This window comes from Rhinopithecus bieti, unplaced genomic scaffold (genome assembly GCF_001698545.2).
Source record: "Rhinopithecus bieti isolate Rb0 unplaced genomic scaffold, ASM169854v2 scaffold_425, whole genome shotgun sequence".
Lineage (NCBI taxonomy): Eukaryota > Metazoa > Chordata > Mammalia > Primates > Cercopithecidae > Rhinopithecus > Rhinopithecus bieti.
In genome coordinates, this window is record NW_016803361.1 from 4,805,347 (window position 1) to 4,830,726 (window position 25,380).

General features: G+C 54.2%; 1 protein-coding gene across 1 annotated transcript in view; it reads left to right on the forward strand.

The window, feature by feature from the left end:
• The first annotated feature begins 15,359 nt into the window (after positions 1-15,359).
• LOC108534447 (paired box protein Pax-2-like) overlaps positions 15,360-25,380 on the forward strand; it is a 57,320-nt gene continuing 47,299 nt past the window's right edge. The window contains exon 1 of the mRNA XM_017879809.1: positions 15,360-15,585. Coding sequence (XP_017735298.1) covers positions 15,561-15,585 — 25 coding nt within the window. The 5' untranslated portion in view covers positions 15,360-15,560. The remainder of the gene's footprint in view (positions 15,586-25,380) is intronic.

A 25,380-nucleotide genomic window follows, 5' to 3' on the forward strand; every position in this document is an offset into this window, starting at 1 on the left:
AGAGGTTGCAGTGAGCCAAGATCGCGCCACTGCACTCCAGCCTGGGTGATGAGAATGAAAAAAAAAAAAAAAAAAAAAAAAAACAGAGAGAGAGAGATTTTCTCTACAAATATTTGGTATTGTTAATGCCTAGGGCCCTGGAGCCAAGAACTCTCATTTAACAACTCTGGTTGCTCTTGGGCATGCGACAGCACAAGGGTATAAGTAGGAAGGGAGGGTCACAGGGAATCCAAAAGAGCATTGCTGGAGGTTAGATATCCATTTCTCCTCACTACAGAAGAGGACACAGGAAGTCTGTCCCCCAAGGGCATCTGCTGTGGTGCTGCACATATGCGTTTGGGCAAATACATATGTACATAGGTCCACACTAGAGAAATCAGTGTACACTCATGGCAGGCCCCAGAGAGGTGTGACAGGGCATTTTGGGGATGATCCCACAGTGGGATACAAAAAAAGGACATAGAGTTCTCTATGTGCATTGCAATAGTTAAAGGATAAAGGTAAGTTTGGAGTTATAATACCCAGGTAAGGCTCTCAGCTCTACCACTTCCTGCCCAATGTAACTCTGCCTCAGCTTCCTCATCTGTAAAATGGGATAATAATGGTGTCTAACTCATAAGGTTCATAATGTGACCTGAAATATTTATCTCAGTGCCTGGAAGGTAACAAGTTCTCTATGAATACTGCCATTGAAGGCAGTGATGCTACTATCATCATGATTCCTCCCCTCTTCCAGGAAGAGGCAGTGTGGTGTTCTCGCCTGTGAGTTAGAGGGACCTGGGTTAAAATCGAAGCTTCACCACTAACCAGTTAGTTAACCAGTTGTATAAACTTGAGCAGCCATACTTTAATCCAAATGAGCTTTGGCTTCCTCATCTGTATAATGGAGTCAGTAACACCTACTTCAAAGGGACAGCCCATAAGGATCAGAGTTTGTGCACATGTGGCTCAAAAGCCATAGCTGGCCTTTAGCCAGGTTTGCTCAGCCTGCACTGTAAATAGGTAAGTCATGCAGTTAGTGCAAAAGTCAAAACATACGAAAGGGGATACAGGGAAAAACAGTCTTCCTTCCACTTCTGCCCCATTCCTTAAGGCAATAACTTTTCAGAAACAGTCTATGCAGGTACATGTGTGTTCTCTTTTTCTCTCTAATGAATGGTACCTTACACATTGTTCCATGCATATATGGAACACACACACACACACACATACATATATAGAAAGAACTCTAAGATAAAGAAAGTTGATCTCATCTCGTAGAGATAAACTTAATTTATCTTGAGCTCTTTCCATATCTATATATGAAGTCACTTCACTCTTGGTTAAGGCTGCCCAGTATTACCCTAAATAGACATATTATAAGTCATTTAACCAGGCTCCTAGCTGTGAACATTTTGATTACTTCTAATTTGCACATAAAGCTGCAATGACTATCCTTTCACATTCATCATTTGATCATCTGCCCAGTTCGGCTGTTTCTTTTTTAAAAAATTTAAGTACTTTCCAACAGATTTCAAATACAAATCAATATCTTTGGTTGCTTTATAAAAGTCAGACAACTTGGCATCACTGACTGCCACTCTTACATGGCAACAGTCTCTAGAGCTGAGGAACTACATCCTTTAAAGAACCCTTTCCTTTCCAGTTGTTCTAGAACCCCCCTCCCTGTTGTCTTCACAACTCCTCCTGCCCCTACAGGCGTCTGCATGCATGAGCCCCGGTAAGACTTAGAACATATGTAAATAGTGTCTGGAATGAAATAAATACTCAATAAATGCTATTATTACTCTTGCATAAGAAATCACTCATCTACAGTTTTGAAAATGAGCCTGTTTTAGGGACACAGATTTTTGTGTCATGCATGTGTGGATGGGTTGCATTCTTAGAGTATGTAGGAAACTAGTGGTCCAAACAAGAAGTGCCAGTACTCAGAGGCCCCATACCTGCACTTTCCACAGCTCTGGAAGGAAGAGGGAATTCCTTTACATATATCCTGTCCCATTTAACAAAATGAAGACTAATCTGTCGGCTAGATCTGTGCTGGCCAATACAGTAGCCATTAGCCACAATTATATTACATAAATTAATTTAATTTAAAACAATTAAAAATCAGTTCCCCAGTCACACTTGCTTCATTTTAAGTGCTCAATAGCCACATGTGTCTAGTGGCTACCATATTGAACAGTGAAGATACAGAGCACTTGCACCATCACAGAAAGTTCTATTGGACACTCTGCTGCAGACTATGACCTTCATAGAGGTGGGGACTGGGTATCTCTTGTCCATCACTGTAATTCTCATATCAGGCAAAGAGCTGGCACAGAGAAGGCACTCAGTAATGGTTTTTGAATTAATAACTGATGAATGAATGAATGAATGAATGAACCAACTAATACCTGCAGGAGACACAACTACAGGCTCCTCCATACTAGCCTACTGAGGCAGCCTTCTTGGAGAAACTGGGGAGATGAAGTCAAAGGGGACTTCAGTATAATATTGGAGACTGGCCGGGTGCGGTGGCTCACACCTGTAATCCCAGCACTTTGGGAGGCTGAGGTGGGTGGATCACGAGGTCAGGAGTTTGAGACCAGCCTGGCCAATTTGGTGAAACCTCATCTCTCCTAAAAATTAGCCAGGTGTGATGGCGCACACCTGTGGTCCCAGCTACTCGGGAGGTTGAGGCAGAAGAATCGCTTGAATCCGGGAGGCAGAGGTTGCGGTGAGCTGAGATTGTGCCATTGCATTCCAGCCTGGGCGACAGAGTAAGACCCGGCTCAAAAAAATATAACTAAAAAATATTGGAGACTGGATGCTCCCAGGGAAGCCAGCAGGGTCACCCCAGGACTGAGGTCTAGAAAGGAAGCCGTCATTTATGGATGGTTGTCTGAGTCAGAAACCTGTGTTCTGAACATCCCTGTTGTCCGTTTTTGTGAGGTATTCCCTCCTTAGAGTCTGAATAAAAGCCCCTTCTGAAATGTCCTCGTGCCTGCAGGCCTGTCCTAGGGAAGCCTCATTGACCTCTGAAGGTCAGCGCAGAGCAAGGAGGGCTCTTCCAGGAGCTGGATGGGACAGCTGAGATCTTGCTGGTTCCAGGGAAACTCAAGCCACAAGTTGTTCCAGGAGCTGCGGTGCCTGCCATGTTCTCATCTGAAGGGTATGTGTGTGCTGAGAGAAAGACAAATGCAGGAGAAATAAATGGAGGTTGAGGGGAATGGGGTGGAGAATCTGGGTAAGAGGACAGGAGAGGTAGGTCTGCAGATCTGCACACCTGTGTGTTTGGAATGCGTGTATCTTCCTGCACCTATGTGTATCTGTACATATTGGGGGGCTATGTGTGTGGTAGGGAACTGTGTACATATTGTGGCTTGTGTGCAGTGTTGAGGGGGGCTGTGTGTCTATGAGGAGGGCTGCATGAGTATGATTAGGGAGCTGTCGGGTAACGTGTATCAAGGGCTGTATTGGGAGCTGCATGTGTATTAGGGGTTGTGTGTGTGGTGTGAGGTGACTGTATATAGGGAGCCTGTGTGGTGTGTTGAGGGCAGTGAGCTGTAGTGTGTGATGGGCATGTACACATCTCTCCTGTGGCCCCACTTTATTTCCTCAGACTCTTGGACTGGGCCCAAAGTGACCCCTCCAATGAGCCTGGGGAGCCCCACTTTGGAATACCTCCCCAGTCCATGAGGGGAGGCTCAAGATGCTCTGTTCCAAGTGGCCCCTCTGGTTTTTTGGTTCTGCCAGGGAAATAGGAGATGAGGCCATGGGAAGAGAGCAAAGATCCAGAGAGAAAAGCAGAGCTGGAGACAAAGATAGGAAAGGAAGGGAGACCCAAACCTGGCGAGCGAGCGAGCGAGAGAGAGAGAGAGAGAGAGAGAGAGAGAGAGTGAGAGAGAGAGGACTGAGGGGGAAGGAGGAAGAAGCAAGAGTAGATCAAAGGCGAGGGAGAGATGAGAGGGAGAGAGAGGAAAGAGTGCAGGAGAGAGATTGATGGGAAGTTGGTGGTGGGGGGAGAAAGAGCAGCGGGGGAAGCAGAGCCGGTGGATCAAAGGCCAGAGAGGAGGCCCGCGAGGTGGGGGGCGGGGTGGGGAGGAAGGGATGAGGGGAGGGGGCTGGATGGGGGAATTGCCGGGCGGGCACTCGGGCGCTCCGAGCTGCGCGGCTCCCCGGGGAGACGGCAGACACTTTGCGGAGATATTACTCCGGATTTGGAGACGATGATAAATATGATAATTTGTATAAAATCTGAATGGGTCTTGTTTTCAGGGAGAATGCCTCGGATGATGAATGGGCCCGGCTCTCAGATAGATGACTGATAAAAAGTGTATTGGATTGTTGAGAGCGATTTTAATTCTCATTCTGTACCTGCAGATGCCGCGGCCGCCGCGCCCGGCCTCCTCCTCCCTCCTGCCCACCGCGCTGGGCGGACGCCGGCCCGGCCGGCCTCGGCGGCTCAGGAGGCTTCTGAAATGACTCTAATTACAGAGTTATTAATTTTAAGAGGAGGGTGAGCGGGGGGTTTATGATTATTAATCGAGCTCCCGCGCTCGGCGGGCGGGGCGCAGCGGGCCGCGGGCGAGCGGCGCTCGGAGTGCGGAGGACGCGTGGGGCCCCGGGGCAACTCCAAGCCCGGCGGGCTCCGCGGCGGTGGCGGCGACCGGACTAGCTTCCCACTCAGGCTGCGGGCTGCAGGGTCCCTCTGCGCCCATCCGGCTCTCCTCACCCCTGCCAGCTTCTGACCCAACCTCCCGCCCTGGCCCGCGCGCCAGCGCAGCCGAGCGTCAGGCTCCGCGCCGGGTAGGCGAGCAGGTCCCCAGCCCCAGGCCCGCAGCTGTAGGACGGTGAGGAACAGCTCTGCTAGAGAAAGCGCACCCCACCCCCACCCCCAGCTCCCAACTCCCACAGGTGTCGAGGATTGCCGTGAACCCCCAGCCTGGGACTGGCGCAAGTGTGGGCTGCTTGAAAGGCATATGATCATGACAATGACACTTATGGGGCCCTTACTGTGTGCCAGGCACTGTGTTGGGAGCTCTGAGGCTTTACTTTCTCCTTGCAGAAGGGATGAGGCTTCCCACTTCTCAGATGAGGAAACTAAGAGAAGCAACTTGTCCTTGGAAAGGGACACACCTACTTCAGGGGTACCCTGTCCCCCACCACCGCCCACCCCCCATACACACAACACTTTTCCTTGACAGGAAGAGCCAGGGAGGGGCGGCAAGACTGAAAGCACTTCTCTCTGATTTACACGCATCCAGTCACCTTCACCCCCAGGGTCTGCTCTGAATGCCTTGGCCTGTGGCCTGACACCCTGTCCGTCTTAGAGGGTGGGATCTCAAAAGCCTGGACTGCAAGCTAGGAAGGCAGACCTCCAAAAGGAGTGCCTCAATAGTTTGGCTCCATGATACTAGCACTTTGAGAATAGCATCTGCTGAGCTACGGGGACAATTTTAAAGAATTCAAAGGTCATCTGGAAGAGGCCATTCAGTCTTACTTGGTGAGGAAATGCTTACATTCCAGTAAAAAATGAGACCCTTCAAAAACAAGCCCTGGCCTCTCCTCCACCAACACACATATTTTCATTCCTACTCATTCTGGTCTCCACAGAACTGAATCATTTCAGAACTTCAGCTTCTATCTTCTGGCAAAGACAACTCCCGCCCAAGGAAAGAAAAGAAAGACCATTGCAGGCCTAGAGAAAGGAAGAACTGGCCAGGCACAGTGGCTCACACCTCCACTCCCAGTACTTTGGAAGGCTGAGGTGGGCAGATCACTTGAGGTCAGGAGTTCGAGACCAGCCTGGCCAATATGGTGAAACCCTGTCTCTACTAAAAATACAAAAATTAGTCAGGCGTGGTGGTGCAGGCCTGTAATCCCAGCTACTCCAGAGGCTGAGGCAGGAGAATCGCTTGAACCAGGGATGTGGAGGTTGCAGTGAGCTGAGACTGCGTCACTGTACTCTAGTCTAGGCAACAAAGTGAGACTCTGTCTCAAAAAACAAAAAAAAATGACAGGAAGGAGGAACTATAGGGCAGTTCTAGGATTGGGATGGGGGCAGCTCTGGCCACAGTGAGGTCAGTTCTGAGATCAGCCACAGTGCCTGTTGTGTGGACACAGGAGCTTGTAGACAGGATGGGCTCATGGGCAGGGTCCTCTGTGCTCTGCAGTTCCCAGGGACCTTGGCCAGTCTCATGGAGGATCTGCATGGGGCAACCCAGGTCAGGCCTGCGTGTGGCCCATCAGGATCTGTCTAGGGAATTCTTGCTGTGGCTGGTGTTAAGGATCAGGGCCCACTTAGGCCTGATCAGAGGCTAAGCCCAGCTGGACAAGGCATGGAGAGGACATCCCCATGGTGAGGCTGCAGGTCTGGAAGCTGGGAGAGCCTGAGGGCATCTTGGAGAGGGGCAAGACCTGACTGGGAAAAATCAGTCTCTCAACACAAAAAACACTTCTTGGCGTGGGGGCCCTAGAGCTTCCTGAAGGGCTGAGTGAGGGTGGGGAGCCCTGCAACCTCACAGTCTTGGCTAGTCTGCCTGCAGCAGTCAGATCTGAGTTATCTGATTTACAGGCCCTGGGCAGAGAAAACAGCAGAGTGTGGAGGGAGTGAAAAGGGACTGACATGAGGATCTGGAAGGCAGGGGGTGGGGGGCTCCTGTGTTTCACCAACTGATGTCCTTAAAGAGTCCTCTCAGCCACAGTCAGAATGGTTTCTTTCCCTCTGACTTCCCTCTGGGGACTAGGAGTATCTAATACAGCATATGCTTAAAGAGTGTAGGTTAGGGAGGCAGTAGGTGGCAAAGGTAAGATCTGAACCTAACCTTTGCCACCTACTCACTGCGCGATTGTGGGTAAGCTACTAAAGCTCTCTGTGCCTCAGTTTTCCCATCTGTAAAATGGGATTCATAACAGTAGGTGAGGGTTAAAGGAATTACTACTTATAAAGCACTCAGAACAATACCTGACATGCGGTCAGCCCTCAGACATGTTAGTTGTTTTGTTGTTATTATCATTAACCTTGCTCCAGTGGAGTACAAGGCCTTTCCTCTTGTTGACAACTTTTCCAGAGTATCACTACATTACTGCTCTTTGTACCCCTGACACCCTGTACCTGTGCAGGAGACAAAGCTCAATCAATGCATGAAGAAATCCAAGGCTTGGGTGGGGGTGGGGAATGAAATAACAGGATGAAATGTGTTCTTTCAATGTGCCAGGAATATATAAACTTACTTAACCTGACCAACAATTCTATAAAGCAGAAATTTTTGTCCCCATTTTATAGATGTGAACACTTAGGCAGAGTGAGTTCACGGGATTTGCCCAAGGTCACATAGCTGGTACATTTCAGATCTGAGAAAGGTGGAGTCCATCTCCAGACTGCTGACTCCATCTTCTACTCTTGCATGCTGCTTTCTCAGATGTCTTGGGATTAGTGAGAAGTTATCATCTTCTATAGTGTGCATTGTTCTATGAGACTGCCTGGTAAAGGGTGCATGAGGTTGGGAGAAATACCCATTCGTCAAGTGAGACAGGACATGTGGGTTTCCACTTCACAACCACTACTGGTGAGGATTTGCAAGGGAAGAGGGTTGGAAGGTAGAGGGGAGGAATCAGAAATGAGATGAAATTCACCTAGAAACCTAGGTTGACCTTAATTTAGCATCTCACCCTACAACACACACACACACACACACACACACACACACACACACACACACACACACAATCTGTGACCATCTTGTTTCTGCCTCTCTCATCTAATGCTTCTATATCCCTTAGACTTTTTTGAGGCCTCACATCTTCTTTTGCAGACCACTCACTCAGTCTCTGATGCTCTCTCTACCTACAGACCATTGTCCATAGAGTCTTTCCCTTCCAAATCAGATCTTTTCATTCCTCTGTTGAAAACATCTCCTAGCAAGGCATGGTGGGTCACTCCTGTAATCTCAGTGCTTTGGGAGGCCAAGGTGAGAGAATCACTTGCCTCCAGGAGTTCAAAGCCAGCCTGTGCAACATAGCAAGACCTCGTCTCTACAAAAAATAAAAAATTAGCCAGGTGTGGTGGCATGTACCTGTGGTCCTAGCTACTCAGGAGGCTGAGGTGGGAGGGTTGCATGAGGATGCAATGAGCTGTGATAGCACCACTGCACTTGACCTGGGTGACAAAGTGAGACCCTGTCTCAAAAACAAAAACAAAACAAGCAAGCAAACAAAAAAATCTCTCAATTGTGTCCATGACCTAAAGGTGAAAAGCAAAACTCTTAGCAAAAGTGCTCCTTGCTCTAGGCCTTGCCCACTTCCCAGCCTTATTTCCCTTACTTCACCCATATATTGGCTTCACAGAATCCTTTTTCCTTCCCCAGCTAGGTAGGCTGTTGCCCCGCTCCCCACCCCACCCCATGCTTTTATCTTGAGGTTCCTTCTGCCTAGGAATATTTCACCTGCTTAGCTCCTGCATTTAGTGGACATCTACTGATCTCGCAAAACCCCATTCCCTTTACGAAGTGTTCCCTGACACCCCCAATTGCCTTTCTCTGTATCCCAGTCACCTTTATCTTGACACTTTCCTAGAATTTATTGGTTGATAGCTCTCTCTGTCTTTGCAACCAGATAATGTCTTCCTTGAAAACAGGGCCAGTGTGTGATTTACCTCTCTAGCCCCAGTGCCCTGATCCCGGTTTACTGACTAACTGGTGCCTTGATTCTCTGAGTTAGCCCAGCTCGGTCGCTGCCTTCCTACTTCCAAAGAATTCTGGTCTAGGTATCAGTTGCACTCTGCCTCCGTGCAGAAGTAAGAACTGATTGAGCTACCAGTCTCCTTCCTGGAGGTTTTTGTTTTGTTTGGTTTGGTTTGGTTTGGTTTTCCACTCCTCTAGTCCAGCTCTGCAGCTGACCCATCAGCCAGTGCCAGAGGAGGGGACAGGAGAGAGGAGGAGCAGAGTCGGTTGGACCAGGTCGACCCAGAAGTCTCAAAAGGCTGGAAAATTTCAGGGCGTTTTGTCATCCCAGGGGCTGCCTGGTGGGCAGGGAAGTCTTACACTCTGTGACCCCGGTCTTCCTCACACAGGAGCCTCCAGCGGCCCTGCTGGGGTCTCAGTCTTCAGCCCAACGTCCTGGAGGCGCCAAAGCACAGGGGCTCAAAATGGTGAGGCCGGGAAACTGGGCGCTCCCACCTCTGTCTACCCAGAGACCTAGTCAAACCGAAGAGGGAAAGTTCCCTAGCATCCTTAAGCCCTCCTTTTCATCTGGTCTGCATTTCCGCTTTTCACTGCAATCTGCTTCTCTTCTGCACCGCCCCCTCTCCCCCCCAACCCTTCTCCCATCCCTTTTCCTCCCCACCCCACTCCTGCCCCCGCTTCTTTCTCGTTTTCTTTCTTCCTCCCTACCCTCTGGCCTGGGGACACTGGTGCCAGAGCAGACGCTGGGAGCGGGCAGAATCTGATCCGCGTCTCTGGGTCGCAGTGGGAAGGCAGCTCAGGAAATGCGCCCTCCGCTGGCGCCAGGTGGCGGTTCTGGCTGCGTTACTTTTTCCTTGCATCTGTGGCCCGGCGCGCCAGCCTGGACACGAGATCCGCAAGAAGGGAGTTCTCCTAGGGCCAGCTGAAGAATGAGAAGTCCGAGCTGCGGGGACGTTGGGGTTCTATGCTTAGCGGCCACAGCCTGCCCACCCCGGGTTTCCGCCTTCCCACCTCCCTTCGCGCCAGGGCTGAAAGTCCCAGGAGCCCAATGAGCGCCGAGGAACGAGCCGTGAACCTTTTATCTACCCGTCCCCTTCCCCGACATGGACCCCGAATGAAACCCCACACCCAAACACCACTCCTTCCAGGGGCAGATGCTCAGCGCGCCCCGAGCCCGGAAGTCCAACTTGGAGTCCAGGTCCGCGCGGGACCCCGCCTAGCGCCCCAAGCGCACAGGCTGAGCGCCCCGCCCGGGCCTCCTGGGTCTGCGGCCTCAGCGCAAGAGCCCTGACCCTCCCCGCCGCAGGGCGCGGTCGGTAAAGCGCGCCCTGCAAGGGAGTTTTGTAGATAAACAAAAGCTTTCGCTCTTCTGGTTTTATTTTCTTGATTCGCCTGTCCCTTCCTTCTTAATCTCCCTCTTCGCTCTTGTTTCTTTAACTTATTTCCCTCCCTCATTTTCCCTTTCTTTTCGTTCGCTTTTCCTTGTCACTCTCCTTCTGGCTCTCTTCTGTCTCTGTATCTCCCTCTTCCATTTTGGCCCCTTCTCTGCCTTGGGGTCCCTCTCTTTCTCTGGCTTTCCCTTTCCCGGGCCCCTCACTCTTCCTGGGCTAGGGTTGCGCCGTCTCCCTGCATCATTTTTTCTGGCTCCGCCGCCTCTTTCTCACTTTTTCGTTCTCCCGGCGGCCACCGTCTGGCGGGCTTGGGTCCGGCTCCCCCGCCGCCGTAGTGATTTATTCGCCTCACCCGGCGGAATCAGGTGCTGAACCGAGCCCCGGAACGAGGGAACAGATTTCTCCCAGGAAAGGTTTTGTGAACTAAACGATGCTAATTACAGGGTGGGGGATGCGCCGCCCGGGAAGGGGAGGCGCACGGGGCCGAGCGCGGCCGGGGAGGGGAGAGACTGGGGATGGCCGAGGCCCTCCCGGGGCACCTCCCCTGCACCTCTCGCCCTGGCTTTCGCCTTTCCCTGGGAACTTTCCTGTCTGAGTTAACTATTAACCGCCGGCGAGAGGCAATTTTCTTCGGAATTTCAGCGATTTCCTTTTCTCGGTGGACTCAGATTAACATGCAAACGGTGAGATGCTCGGCTTTAGTCTACGCGCGGGCGAAGATGCGTCTGTCGCCCCAAACAGTGTCCTTCGCGACGGCGGAAAACTACAGCCCGCCCCCGCTCCCGTGCCTGCTCAGGAAGCCGTGACAAAGCCAGTGCCCGCCGGTGCCCAGAATGAAGGTGGAAAAGCCGAGCGCTCCTGCTCGGGGCGGGGTTGAGAGGGGGAGATTAATCCGGGCAAGCCAAGGGGACCTTAGATTTGCAACCAGGGCCGCCACCCGAGGAGCCCGCATGCAGGGACGCTCCTGAAGGCTTAGGCAAACCCAGGGAAATGCCCTCCCCCGCCTGCAGAATCCCCACGCCGTCTCTTACTTCCTCCCTCTTTGCCACTGCCGAGCTTACACGTGCACACACACACACACCCCTCTCTGTGACCGCAACAAACTTTGTGAAACTTGAACCGCTGGGAGCAAACTTCACGCCCTTTTCTCCTTTCCTCTCTTGCCTGGGCCGGCTCCTCCTGGAGCAGGGAGGGAAGAGGTTCTTGGCCTCCAGACCTGGGAGAGGAGTTTCGGAAAGTCAGGACCTCGCCTCGCTGTGACATTAGACCCTTGCCACCCCACCAGACCGACGGACACTAAACACATTCCTTGCCGGAAGGAGCTAGTAGTTGCAGCGGCCAGGCTTGGCAGGTCCCTGGCCGACCACCCCGCCACTGCCCTGGCCGGACTTTCCCAGGGCGTTGGTCTCCTGCTTCCTATTAAGTCGGGGCTGTCCTGGGCTTGGAGCCCACGTTCAGGGCTGTCAGCCCCTTGCCAGCTGTGTGAGCTGTCTGCCTTTCTAGTTTATTTTCCCCCAGTTCTCGCCCTGGGTTAGCTCTCTCCCAGCCCTCCACCTGTCTCCATCTCTGACTCCATCTCTGGCTCCATCTCTGGCAGGGCTGCCACTGTCTCTCTGTCTCTCCCTGTCTCTCTGTCTCTGTCTCTCTTGTTTGTTTCAACGCGCGGACACTGATTGCGCCTTATGAAGTTCTAACTGGTTTTGTGTCAGGAAGATCTTTCTCGCTGCTACCCAGCCTGGCGTGACGGATTAAACATCAACTAGTTAAATAAAAATTAATATCAACTGCCTCCTAACTTCTAATGTCATGTTGTTTATAACTAATGAACTGATTAGGGGATAAACATATCACGAAGACATTCAGCTCTCCTGCCTCGGCTCTGCTGCCGCCTGGTACCACTCCTAAGCATTGCCTGTGGGTTGCCAGGCCAGAAGGAGTTGGGGGAGGGGGGTTGCTGGAGGTGGGACAGGCTGGAGGGGCTGAGAGCTCCCTGGGGCTTGCTCCTCTTCTTGCCTTGGTCTCTTTCCTCCCTTTCTCTCTTGTTTTTCCTTCTCATTTCCTTCCTCTGTACATTTCCTCTTCTCAGTCTCTCTTGTTCCCTTCTTTCCTTATTTCTGTCTCCCTCTCTCCCTTTTTCCTCCTTTCCTCCCATCCATTTCTGTCCTCCTCCTCTGCCCTGTACTTCTCTGCCTCTGTCTCTGGTAGTGTTTCTCTCTCTCTGCCAGTCTGGGCCCTGAACCCTTCCCTCTCTGGTTCTCCTCTCTTCCTCCCTCTGTTGGAGTTTCTGCCTCTCTCTTCCCCCTTGTTCCCCATCATTTGGATTCATTCCTCCGTAGCCAGTGCAAAGCATAATGACGACCAGTCCTTGTGACTAGGCCTCTGCCCTGCTACAAAGCGGGAGGCTGCAACCTCTCCCTCAGCACCTTGGTGGAGACTGATGCTCCTCCCTGCTCCCCAGCTATTTAGGGGAGAAGGGAGGGAAGTAGAAGAAGTGAGGGTCCTGTTTATTATTTCTGCTCTATTTGATCTGGAACAGGAGTGAGGAAATAAAAAATGATTTTTTGAAAACTTTTGCTTTTCATCTTGTCCCAGAAGCAATTAATACAGGCTCAAGTGCTAAATTTAATTTTCAGGAAAAGAAAACTGCCCTGATACCTCTCCTTCAGGGGCTTCAGCTCTCTCACCAGCTAGCCCCAGCCTGACCCTGCAGCCTCCTGCAGGGCCCTTTCCTAAAGATACTTACACCAAATCACAATTGTCATCATGACAACAATAAGGCAGAGAAGCCAGTAATCACAGACCCAGCCCCAGTGATTATTTTTTCTCCTAAGAAGCTACAACATTTAAACTTGGTTTGCCCTGGACCTCAGGGTCTGACAAGACAATAACAACAGAAAAAGCTTTTAAAACCAATTTAGCACACGTGAAAATGTAATTCTAATGAAGAATCAATAGGCTGGCGGATCATTTTTCCTGGGACTCCTTGGAGAACCCGAGAGAGACTTTCAATCAATGGGGCGGGCAATGAGCAAGAGGGCCCAAGAGACAGTGCAGGACAAGGGTGAGGGCCAGGAGACAAAGAAAGGCTGAGCCTGAGGGAGGAGGCTGGAGGGAGTCTGAGGTACAGGGCTGGGCCCTTTGACTGACATCACTTTGCAGGCTTCCGGAGGAAGAGTATCAGAGCCAGAGGTAAGAAATCACCTTCCTCTTCATGGCCCCTCTGGTACGCAACAGGCGACTTTGCACAATGGCCTCAGCTCCCTTCCCCTGAGCCTAGGCCCCGGCCTTGGCACTGCCCCAACTCTGGGCCCTGTGCCCAGGTAACTGTGACCAACTGGCTCAGGAGCAGGCAGGGGACACTGAGTACGTGTGTTGTGTGTTCCCAGTTCAAAACACTTGGCTCCCAGTGGGTGCTTCCCTATGTATGTGTCTGGTACACTGGGCCTCAGTTCAAGTCTCTGATAGAACAGAAGCAAAAGCACCAGAAGTATGTGTGGTCATACTTCACAATTTACAAATCACTTGCACACATACTGTCTCACGAGAAACCTGCTAGAAGGGCAAGGATTATCATCACTATTTCAGAGAAAAGGCCACAAAAGGGCACAAAGAGCTGTGCAGTGAAGCTGAGACTCAGCAGGCCACAGCCCCTGTGTGTGAGTGGGTGTGGTTCTGAGTAGGTGACAGCGAGAGGCTAGTTACATGTGTGATCATCTCACATGTATGCAATGGAGGGACCACACGATGACGGTGTGAGATTTTTGTGTATGTAACTAGGGTCTCATGTATACATATTGCTCTCCATCCCTGTCCTTGGAAATGTTGCTCTGTGGATAACAAAGTGAAAAAAATTTTTTTTTTCGCTTCTAAGTATTTGTGGGCTTGGGTTGGAAAATCACTGTTTGATGAAAAATAGAAAGAAAAAAAAAACAACACCATGATCTCATATTTTAAATCACAGATATTAGTAAGATGATAATTTGGCCATAATTTGCCTGAAAGGGTAAAAAAAATTATATGTCTGTAGGAAGATATTCAAATTTTAAGTCACAGAACCATGATATAGGTTTTGCCTCTGGGCTCCTGTGCCCCTCCGGCTTCCCATCCCTAGTTATACAACCTTTCTAGAGGAAGTTCAGCTGAAGTGGTGGGAGCCCCTTTCCAATTCCTAAGGAAAGTTGGCCCAGTGGGCCTGGTGAACCTGCTGCCTGGCTTGCCTTGGTGCCTTCCTGCCTGGGGCCTGGTGGGGTATGCTCAAGATGGGGCCAGCCCCAGCCTCTGCCTGCCCACAGGGGCTTACCCAGCACTTTCCTTGATAGTCTCTCAGTGTTTCCCCGTAAGTGTGAGCCAGGCTGTGTGAAGTGGGAGGCCCACGGTACTTGGGTAGGGGTATTAAGTGGAGCAAATGAAGAAGGGGAACCCTGGGGCAAGCAGGAGTGGGAGCTGTGGTCCTCAGGAGGTGTGTGTGTGTCAGAAGTAGGAGTACAAGAGGGTACAGGTGAGCAAAGGGGGTGTGAGTGTTTTAGGGAGAGCTTGGGGCTAAGGTGTGAGAGGTGTAAATTCCAGGTTGAGAGGGAGTGATGTGGGGCAAAGCTAAGGTGGGCCTTTCATCAGGGTTGGAAGTGTCAATGTGCTGGGAGAGGAGGGTGTGAGTCTGAGGATACAGGAGACTTGGGACCAGAATGCTATGGACAGGCATGGCTCAAGCGGGTGTCCCTGTGAGTGTGGCAGGAGCTTGGAAGGGGTGAGTTCCTCCTTCCTTTCCCCCTGGCCCTCGCCATCTCTTTGAAGGCAAGGAAGCCAGAACTTTTTTCTTTTATTTAGAGTTTAAAAATAAAAAAGCTCCTGGAGCAGGAGAACCTATGAGGGATTTATCGAGCACTTCCACACTGAACATAGTGGGGACAGGGCCCCCTGGAACCACTGTGTGGCCTGAGAAAGTTAGGGCAGGTCTGTGGAGATCCTGGAAAGGCAGACGGGGACTCGGGGTTGTGTGGCAGGCTGTGGAGCCTCACGTTCCAGAAAGTGGGATGAGGCGAGAGCTGAGTGTGGTGGGGAAGGGGAACCGCACAAAGTTGGGGAGTACGCGAGAGCCAGGCTGTGGGACTGGAGGGGGGCGTATGACAGTGAAGAGGGGGTGGGGTGAGAGGGTGTGCCGGTGTCTAGTCTGGGCTGCGGTCCGTGGGCGCCTCAGGCAGCGAGGGTGGCTGCTTGCCTGCGGCTGGCTGGGGCCTCGGTGCGTGTGCGCGCGTGTGCGCGGGGCGGAGAACCCGGGGCTCCTCGGGGTGGCGGGGCCTCGGCGCGGCCGGGAGTGAGAGAGCCGGCGCGGGCGGAGCACACAGCCGAGGCGGCGGGCGGCTCGGGTTATCTGAGCCGTTTGGTCTTGGGTGGCTGCGCCCAGATCTCCGGGCGGCGGCGGCGAAGGCGAGACGCGTTGTCCGGCCACGGAGGAGCGGGACAGCCAGACCCAGGCCCAGGACGCGGCGGCGGCGGGGAGCCGAACATGGAAGAGCGCGCGGGTCCGGCAGGTAAGAGCGGGAGAGACCGGTCCGCGCCTCGGGCGAGGACGCGGGCAGATGGATGGGGGCGGTCAGGGCCGGGGCAGGCTCTTCTCTTTCATCCCTGTGCTCAGTATCCAGCGGGCTACTGTGAAGGCTGGGGACTGAGGCTTTGCGGACTCTGGGGCCTCCTGGGCCGTCCCTCCCGGTGTCCTCTAAATCTTCTAAAAACTTTCCACTCAGAAAACGTGAGTTCTACAACTTCACTTGGTCTCTTTGCAGAATTTTGCTTTTTCCTTTCTGTTGTGTGTTTAGTACTTTCTCATTCTACTTTGGGCGTACAGATATTTTGCACAACTTCCTCCAAGTTGGGAGCATTGGGAAGGCCTTAGCTTCCACTAAGAAGGGAGTGTGAGCTGGGCCAGCGCCTATGCCAGTGGGTGGGGAAACGCTGTGTATACCTGTGTGTAGGGTCTTGTGTATTTGATTGTGAACACTAATGTAGATGAGCCTAACCTGTGTAGGGAGAAGGCTCTGCCCGCCGCCCCCCACAAATCCAGGGCAGCATGGGGAGAGGTGGCAGGCCCCAGGGGACCCAGTGGGGAGAGGAATCTGAAAATGTTTACCCAAAGGGCTAAGGGAGTAGAGTGCTGCTCTCTTTTCCTTCCTTCCTTCTCCTGTCCCCCAGGGCTGCCAACTCAGCTCTGAACTGCCCTTTAGGTGCCCTGGTGGTGTACAGCGGTGGGAAGTCAGGCACCCAAGTTTAGTTTTGGACTTGGGGGAGGCAGAGGGTTGGATCAGGTTTCCAGACTTTTCCAAATAATTCCACAGAGGTCAAGGCCTAATTTGAGGCCTTTATTTGCCTCACTCCTAACCTTTCCCAAATCTCATTCCTTGCTCCCCGCTCCCCTAGTTCAGATTCCAGTTGTTTCAGCTGATAACCCAGGTCCCACCCCCAGCCCTACCCTTGATCTAGCTTCTTGACCCAATCCCTGGGCTGTACCCAATTTCTCTCCTAGGGCCTTATCCCCACTGGGAAACCTGAACCCCTGGAGTGTCAACTGTGGCCACCTGAGCTTTTAGGGCTCTGGGCACACCCTGTGCACCAGAGGTTTAAGTAGGGAGATCAATAGCAAACAGTTGTAATGATCTAATTAATTATGGCAAAATTAAAAGCGAGTACAAAATCAATCTCTGATGGTGTTGAAGATGGAATTCAATTGAGAGCCCATCTGTGCACCCCCTCGACCGTATAAATATTCAGCCCAAGGACAGACCTAACGTCTGGGCCTTTCTGAGAAACTCTCTCCCCTTTCTTCCTCTCTGCACAGGGCTTCTCTCTCCCAAACTCTTTCTGAATCTATTTTGCCCCTTGATGCCTCCTGTCCCCAGCCTTGCTTCCTTCCCTGTCCCATTTGCTCAAGCTCCTGAGACTCCCACTTTTCCATTTTCCCTCCGGGCAGGCGCTCTGCCTGCATTGCAGGCCTGAGGTTTGTGAACCAGGTTCTCAGTCCCAGAAAGTCTCCCAGCAAGGCATCTAGGCCCCCTCCCCAGGACCTCGGGAAACAGAAGGCAGTGTGATGGGGGGGCATCCTTGCGTGCCTGTCAGGGTCCTTATTCCAAATTTCCAGGAGCTCAGGATACTCCAGAAGAGACCAGGGCACTCTCCACTTACCCAGGGACGCCTGCGCCTACTTGTGCCTGACGGGTTAGGGCAGACGCTCCCCCCGGCGCGCGTGGCAGAGCGGCCAGCGGTCGGGCTCCGCACCGCACTCCCTTTCCCTTCCCTCCTTTCCCACCTTTGCCGGTGCATGGCTCGTGTTCCAGGCAGCAGCAGCTCCGGGAAAGGTGGGGAGGAGCTGCGGAGCTGGGCAGGAGACAGGGCTGTGTTTGGGAAAAGGAAACCGCACTTCGAGGCGGCCCCACCGAACAGAGCTGCGGAGTCTTACGCCCTCCCAGCCGCCTTCTCTCTTTGCCTCTTTCTCTTTTCACCGCCTCCTTCCTCGTCTCTTCGTTAGCCACGTTTGGCCAGGGCACAACTCCCTGGAGGCCCTGCCTCCCCTAAACGGCCCTGAGCCCTTTTGGACCTCATCCGGCTAATTTAAAATGACAATGACAGACGCGCTGACCGAACGTGCCTGCCGGACGCCCTGGCGCAACTGCCGCAGCCGGGTTTGCGAAGGATGCGGGTTTTACTTGGTCTCGCTGAGCCTGTTCCGGAGCAGCGAAAACCATCAGGAAAGGGCGAGGGAAGGAGGAAGGGGACTGAATCAGCAACTAGGGCAATTGTGGCCTTCAGCTATCGCTGCCTATACCCCCAGAACTTACAAAAATAAGCCGTTTATTCTATGCCCTCCCTTTTTCTGCGCTGCCCTGTCCCAGCCGGCTCTCTGGCTCCCTGACGCTAGTCCCCTGCCTTTGCCTTCTGGGGCCCTGAGCTCCCTCCCTGGCCTGTACTGAGTTCCCAGGTTTCTTTCTACATTGGGAGACTTCTCCTCCCTCTCCCCATTCGGGCGTCAGGTCCTCACAGCCTGGGGGAGACACAGCCTGATGCCTCCCCGCCCTCTTTTGCCAGGCCTCTTCACCCCGTTATTAATTGCTGTGTTGACCTGCAGGATTGATTGGCGGCCCCGCTGGAAGAGGCTGCAGAGGCCTTGGCCTCGGAGCAGCCTCTGCTGAGGGCAAAGGGGGAGGGGGAGGTGCTGGATATGGGTCCCCAGCTCCCATCTCAGCCCCGCCTGGAACATAGCTGTCTGCCTAAACATCCTTCGCCACCCCCTCACACTTTTTACACACCCTCAGAACACTCAAGCACACTCCCACGATCCCCTCATCCAGACGCTCAGTCCCCAAAGAGACACATCAGAAATTCTCCTTAGTTGATTCAGAAATTGAAAGGGGTTTCCTTCCTCCATTAGTTTCTTCAATGTATTCGTTATCCGCGGGTCTAGACCTCCCAGCCGGTCTAGACCTAGCGGAGCGAACTCCTGGGACCTGAGTTTTTTTTTCTTTCCAAGATTTACTTTGCAGCTTTTCTTTTTTAGGAACAGTTACAGAAAGTTAAGAAATAATTCTGGATGCAGGTGACCCTTAGAAAGTCTCAAACCAAAGCATTTTTTTCCAGAAAGAGACCCTGTCCTGGCTCCTGAGGGATTCGGTTCAGCCCTTTTGTTTCAAGTTCGGGAAACGGATGGCTCTGGGCCTTGGAGGGCAGAGGCTGGAGTCGCCTGGGGCAGGGGTCTCACCCTACAGCGAGAGCCCTCCTTCCCCCTTTCCCCGCCGGCCTAATCCGTCGCGCGCGCGCACACACACACACACACACATACACACGACCCCCACAGCCACCGCAACTCCCAGCAACAGCCCTAGCCCCTACCCGAGGCCCCAAGACCGGCGGGCCAGGAACCCCCGGGACGTCCCGGCTCCAGGCTGGACGTGGGCGGAGGTGGCAGGAGTGGAAAAACCCAGGCGGGTTCCACGACGCCCCTTTCCTCGGGTCTCTCCCTGTCTCAGTCAGCCGCTCTCGCCCCTGGTCCCCTCTCCCCTGCGTTCGGGTCCTTTGTCTCCAGCCACCTCGCAGCCTGTCACTGCCTTGGCGGCCCTGCCCTTTGGGCCTCCCGGTCTCTCTGGCGGGTCCCCCTGCCTTACCAGCTCCCGGCTGTGGCCTGCTCTCCGCCTGCTCCTCACATCCACACAGCTGCTGGGAGAGGAGGCAGGGAAGGCGGGCGCGCCGCGGATGGATCCCAGACGGTAGATTTGGTGCCGGCTCGCAACTCCCGGGAAACTCAGCCCGGGTCCTCCCGCCCCTCTCCAACTCTCCCCAGCGCGGCCGGGTTGCGCGCGCTCACCCGCGGGGGCCCTTCCTTTCCCTGTATCTCGGCTGTGGCTTTTTCGCTCCCTCTGGTCTCCCGACCTCTGGAGTGTGCTCCCCTGGCCCTGCGCTCCGTTCCCTTTCGGCTGCCCCTGGCTGTCGCGTGCCCCCACCCTCTGCAGGTCCCTCGGTCGCGGCGGCGATGACGGTGACGGTAACACCGGGGACGTCCTGGGTCAGCCTGCACCGTCTCCCTCGACCACAGCCCGATGAGGCCACGGGTTCCGGGCCCGGCTGCTAAGAGAGTTAATCATTACTTCACCAGCGACACTCAGCCTCCCTCCGACTCTCTCGCCGTGCCTAGGGGAGGAGGGGAGGGGACAGCTGGCCAGGTGGGGACTTCGGCTTCGCACAAACCAGCCTCTTCAGGCCTCCCAGAGACAGGTGGTGGCTTCTCAGTTCCCTCGGCAACTCTCTTAGGTCCTCTTTCTTCCCCTCCTGTCTCTCCCTCCTTCAAGCCTCCTCCCAGCCAGGCCTCTCCCCACCGTCTCCTGTCCGCTCTGGCTTTGACTGATTAACTGCAGGTCCTGGGAGGACCAACTTTCTTTGTTTGGAACCGGACCGGACGGGATTTCCTTCCCTAGGTCTCCGCCAATGGGCCAGCTCCTCCCGACAGTTTTGGCGGACTGGCTGAAGAGGACCGCGCCTGAGGCCACAATTAACCCGGCTGTTGGTGGCGGTGGTTGGGGGGTGGTCAGTGAGGAATTTAACCGATCCTCTAGCAGCTGCGCTGGTGCAATTGGGAGGGGGGTGTAGGAAATGGGAATGGAGGAGTGGCAGGAGGGATAGACAGAGGGAAGAATGATAAACCTGGACAGGTGTGGCATAGCCAATGGAAAGGGAAACAAACAAAATAAAACAAGAAGGCGGCGCGGGGAGGAATCCCCAGTAACCTTTATAGGATTGAAGTTGGGTGGAAAATGCCACCTCCTGCCCTGCCTAAGCACTCAGATCCCTCCTTTACCTCTTTGTGGAAGGGTAAGAGTTCAGAAAGCTGGGCATTTACTCCATAATCTACTATAGAAATGTCTGGGTTGCAGAATGCCTATTGATTAGTTCCATGGAGTAGACAAGACGTGTAATTATCCCCATTTTACACGTGAGAAAACTGAGGCTCAGAGAAGCAAAGGGACTGTGTATGTAGTGGCTGTTGCTTTTTCTTGTAGGCTGTGGGGTGAGTGGACCCTTTAGTGTGCAGAGGTCCATGGGTATCTAGGGAGGAGGTACAGGCTGTGTCCAGGTCTGAGCCAGGAGTACCAGGGCCTCATTGGGCTTCCAGCCCTTTTAGCTTGTTCTCTGTTGGACAGGACTTTCATTCTTACTTTCTAGACCTGCTGGCTGGGTTTCTCCCAGTTTCACTGTTTTTTCAGTTCCCTAGTAGAGTGGCCCATGGGCGGCAGCCACCTGGCTGGCCCGTGCCACTAAGAGGCAGCTTTGGTGGCCAAGTGGCTTGCATTGTTGTTGCTCCTCAAAGGGCCTGTGAAGGGCTGGGCAGGTCGCAAAGACCTCTTGTGAGGGGAAGCTAGATTAAAGGGGGAGGGGCCCTGGAGGATAAAGGCCCAGCACGTGCGCCAGGACTCCACAGGACCAACAGACCGAGCGGGCGGGGCCAGCTGGGAGTCAGGCCCCCCGGGCTTCACGCAGGGAGCCCAAATATTGGGAACAAAAGCAGGAAAAGAAGAGTGAGAGCAGGAGGGAGGGAGGGAGCGAGGAAGCAGAAATTAGGGGGTCTTAGATGAAAAAAAAAAAGAAAGTAGCTTAAGGGGGAATGTGCTGTGGAGTGTGAAATTGCAGCCCATGGTGCTCCATATTGTACCAGAAGCTCTTCCAAAAAAAAAAAAAAAAAAAAAAACACAACCATCCTCCAACGTGACCAGAGGGCCAGGCAGGGGGAAGGGCGGGGAGAGAATGGGGAGGAGGAGGGGGAAAGGCCGGGCAGGAGCCGGTCAGGCCCCTCTGCGGAAGGGGCTGGGGTGTAAGTTTCGGCTGCCTGGGATCTGACAGCCGAGGGTATGCGCCCTGGGGTGCGCTGGGACCCAGAGGGCGAGTGAGCCTCGGTGGCAGGCTCTGGAGTTCAGTTGTCAGAATAACTTTTATTTTTCTTTTTGGTGGTGACTTCCAAAAGTGGGAATAATCCAGAAATGAAGCTCGGCTGCGGAGCTGCAGCTCTGCTCTCCCTCTCTCCCCTCCCTTTCTGCTTCTCTTCCCTTCGGACTAGTTTTCCCCCCTTGGTTCTAAACAGCTTTTTCCCCTCTGAACTTTAATGCATTTAATTTGGTCCGCGCTGTGGGGAGCATTTCCTGGGGAGGTGCATTTAATTTCGGGATTTCTAATCCCCTTCCTCAGAGCCCGGCCCTAGCTCCCCTATCCTCTCCCCGGGAAGTGGAAGGAAGAAGGCAGTTCTCGGCCTCCGGGGAGGGGCGCGGCTGGGATGCTCCTGCAGCCCCCGCCTTACTCACCAAGGCCCAGCCGCCTTCCCAAGCGGCTGGAGGCCGGGCGCCTGGGCCCTGGGTCAGGGCCCTGCAGGAGGAGGGGAGGCAACAACACTTCTGCCTTTTCTCGCCTGGGCAGAAAACGCTGGGGCCAGGGAACTGGAAACCGGAAAATGGGAGAAAGGGTTTCTGGAAGGGAGCATGTGTGGGTGGCAGCGGGGCAGTGGACTGGGTCTACACTGGCACTTCACTTTTACACAACATACCCAGAAACGCATTTGAGAGCCCGGGAGTCGCGCTTCGCTTGGCTTGGGGCGCCGGTGTGTGGGTACGCTCGAGGTGCGGGGTGCCTATCCGCCACCCCGACACCTACACCCAGGCAGAGCAGGCGCGGCCCAGCCAGGCAGCCAGGCCAGCAGTAGCTCGGCCTGGAGGGCGGAGGCAAGGGTGGGGGCCGCCAGGCGCCTGGGCAAGCCTGGCAGGGAAGGGAGCCGAGAAGGCAAAGGAGCCGAGATCCACAAGGAAGATTTATTGGGCAGATCAGATGCACAGAGGCGGCTAATGAAGCAAATCCCGAGATGGGTATCAGAGCAACTCCCCAAAAGTTTATTTGCCTTTAAATTTCCGCAGGGAGGCGGGTGCCTTGTTTGAAGTGTAAATGCCCCTAGGTTGGGGGGTGGAAGGGCCGCTTTGAAAACACCAGAGAGAAAAGGTTCATTTAGAGGCGGACGGGAAAAGCAACCAACCCTGACAGGTCGAAGCCCGGGTAGTGTTTGGGGTTGGGTTGTTTTCTTTCTTTTCCCCTTTCCTCTTCTTTCTTCCCTTTTTTCCTTTCTTCCTTTCCCTCCACCCCTCTACTAGACTCTAAAGAAGAAAGAGAACAGAAGAGAGGGAGTCAGAGGAGCAGCCAGTGACTGGATGAAGGCCAACCCTTCATCCTGGAGCCCTAGGAGAAGGCAGAGTTTTGGAGAAAAGGGGTTCCTAATCACTAGGGAGCATTACTCTCTAGACCCAGGAATGGGCTGGAGCTAAGGAGGAAGCGGCCAAGATCCAGCTTGGCGGGAGAGTGAGTGTCCAGCTAGTGCAGTGCTGGGGAGAGGATCCCAGGAGCAGGGGGTACTCTCAAGGACTATCTGGGAGTGGGACTTTCGGAAGTGTCTTCACTCCTCAGAGGGTGCATGTGAAGGATAGGTGTGTGAGGACAACTTCCAGCACACTTGGTGCTTTAAGTCCCCTTCTCTACAAAATGGAAAATCTTTCTCACCCAACATGTGAACATGTTTGTTGTGGGCACCCACATTTCATGGTACTTGTAACACAGGGACATGCCTAGCTGGTTCTAGAAAAATCTGCCTCTGTGTGGAAGGGGGCTTCTACTCACAGCTTTGTTCCTCCAATAGTTCAGATGCTCCGAGACAAATTCCTGAATGACCAACTTGGAGGGACCTGGGGCAAAGGTTACTTTAGTTCTGAGCTCCTCTAAGTAAGAACCCTTTCTCAATGTTCCTTTCACCCCAGTTCTGGGTTAATTACTTCCCAGAGGGGAAATCCAGGGCTGTGCTAGCTAATACCACCTGAGATCCCTTGCACTCTGGCCTGGTAGCTGTTCCCTTTCGGCTGCCCGAACTGTTTTCCTTCTTCGCTCCCTACACGAAGTTAGTGCGTGTTAGTGAGGTTGTGAGGCCAAAGCAAACCCGGGAGCGCCATCTGCAGGCCTCTGGAGGAAGAGACTGACCTTAGGGGCTGGGCCCTGCGCCTTCAACCCCTAGCCCAAGGGAACCAACCTGCCTAGCCACCCGAGGGAAGTGGGGTGGGGGCTGGGAGGGGCAGACGGGGAGGAGTGTTTTCCTCCCAGACTTTACCCCGCAGGTGGAGATAAGCTTATTGGGCTCTGGAGGATACAGGAGGGAGGGCAAATGCCAGGATCCCAGCGGACCCAGGCCCCACAGGAGTGAGGTTCAGAACCCCGTCCCGCTGAGCCTGTTCTGAACTCCTCCTGAGGAATAAGGGCATCCCGAAAACCCGGTACAAGACGCCCAGTAGTAGTAGTCAGGCTGAGTCGGGCTGAGTTAGGCAGGTGCATCTCTCCCCATCCTATCTGCCGCCCAGGCTCCGGCCAGAGGGAGGGAAGCGTGAGTCCGCCGCGCTTCCGCGGGGCGCCCGCAGCTGCAGACAGGAGCTGGAGGAACCTCGGATCCCGGCTGCAGGAGCGCTGCGCAGGCTTCGCCGAGCCGCCCTTTCGCAGACCCAGGGAAGCGGGGGGAGGGAGCGAAGGAGGGAGAGAGAGTTAAAACATCAGCTGAAGTGCCAAGATGATTTATGAGACGAGGGAAAATATTTCATAAAGATCTCCCGGATATTCTGTACTTAACCACTTAGGAGACAAAGGGCTTCTCCTGCCTGGTGCGGATCCCAGCGAGCAAGGGAGCGAGTGCCGGAGAGAGCTGCGGAGGCTCCGGCAGGAGTGGGGCCGGCCCCGTGCGTTGCGCCTCCTGCGCTCGCCCGGGATCCGCCGAACTAGCAGCGGGCGGCGCTCAGCCGCGTCCGCAGCCTCCTCTTCTCCCCAGCCGGGGAGAGACAGCCTCGTCTCCCGCATCCTCTGCCGCCAGCGACCTGCAGCTCCGCACTGTATCCCTCCCTTGCCCCCCTCCCCAGTCACCCGAGGGTTCAGAAACCAAGTCCCCCGGCTCTCCCGCCATCCGCTGGGTCCCACCGAGGCAGGTGGGTACTCGCTGGAGGTCTTCAGCTAGATTCTGAACCAAGCGTTCTGGACTGCCCAGACCCGGTGGGCAAGGGGACTGGGGAGGCCCTGCGCGCAGTCGCATGGAACGGGAGGGGACAAGACAAACTGCTGGACACTTTTCCGTGGAATGAGAAGTGGGGATGCATGTGTGGGAAGGTACCTCCGGAGGGAAAGGCCAAAGGGAAGGACCAGAAAGAGAGGAAGAGCTGGGAAGGAACGGAAGGGATCTCAGAGCCGAGGGTGGTGGGATTGGGGCTAGGGATGCGCACTGGGCCCGGGGCCGCGCGGCCCAGGCGGGCACTGGCCGGTGGATGGCAGGGCTGGGCGAATTAGAACTGAGAGCCCGGCTTCAGAGCGCAGCGCGCTCCAAGGCCCTCTGTCGTTACCTGAATATTCATTAGACTGGCCGCTCTTTATCCTTATCTAACGTTTATCTTATCAGCGAGTTTCGTTTCTCAGTGTAGTTTTAATCCCGGGCTCCCATTCCCTCTCCCCCGGCCCGCTCCCCTCCCTCCCTCTTCCTTCGCCGGCTGCTCCCTCCCTCCCTCCCATTTCCCCCTCCCCTACCCTCCCCTTTGCCGGCACCGGAGTGACAGGCGCGGGGCCCTCCTCGCCGAAGCTCCGGGCTCCGGCGCTGGCGAATCACAGAGTGGTGGAATCTATTGCCTTTGTCTGACAAGTCATCCATCTCCCAGCGCGGGGAGGGGGAGGGGGTCTGGAGGGGGCTTTGCAGCTTTTAGAGAGACACACACCGGGAGCGGAGGCTCCAGTCTCCGGCC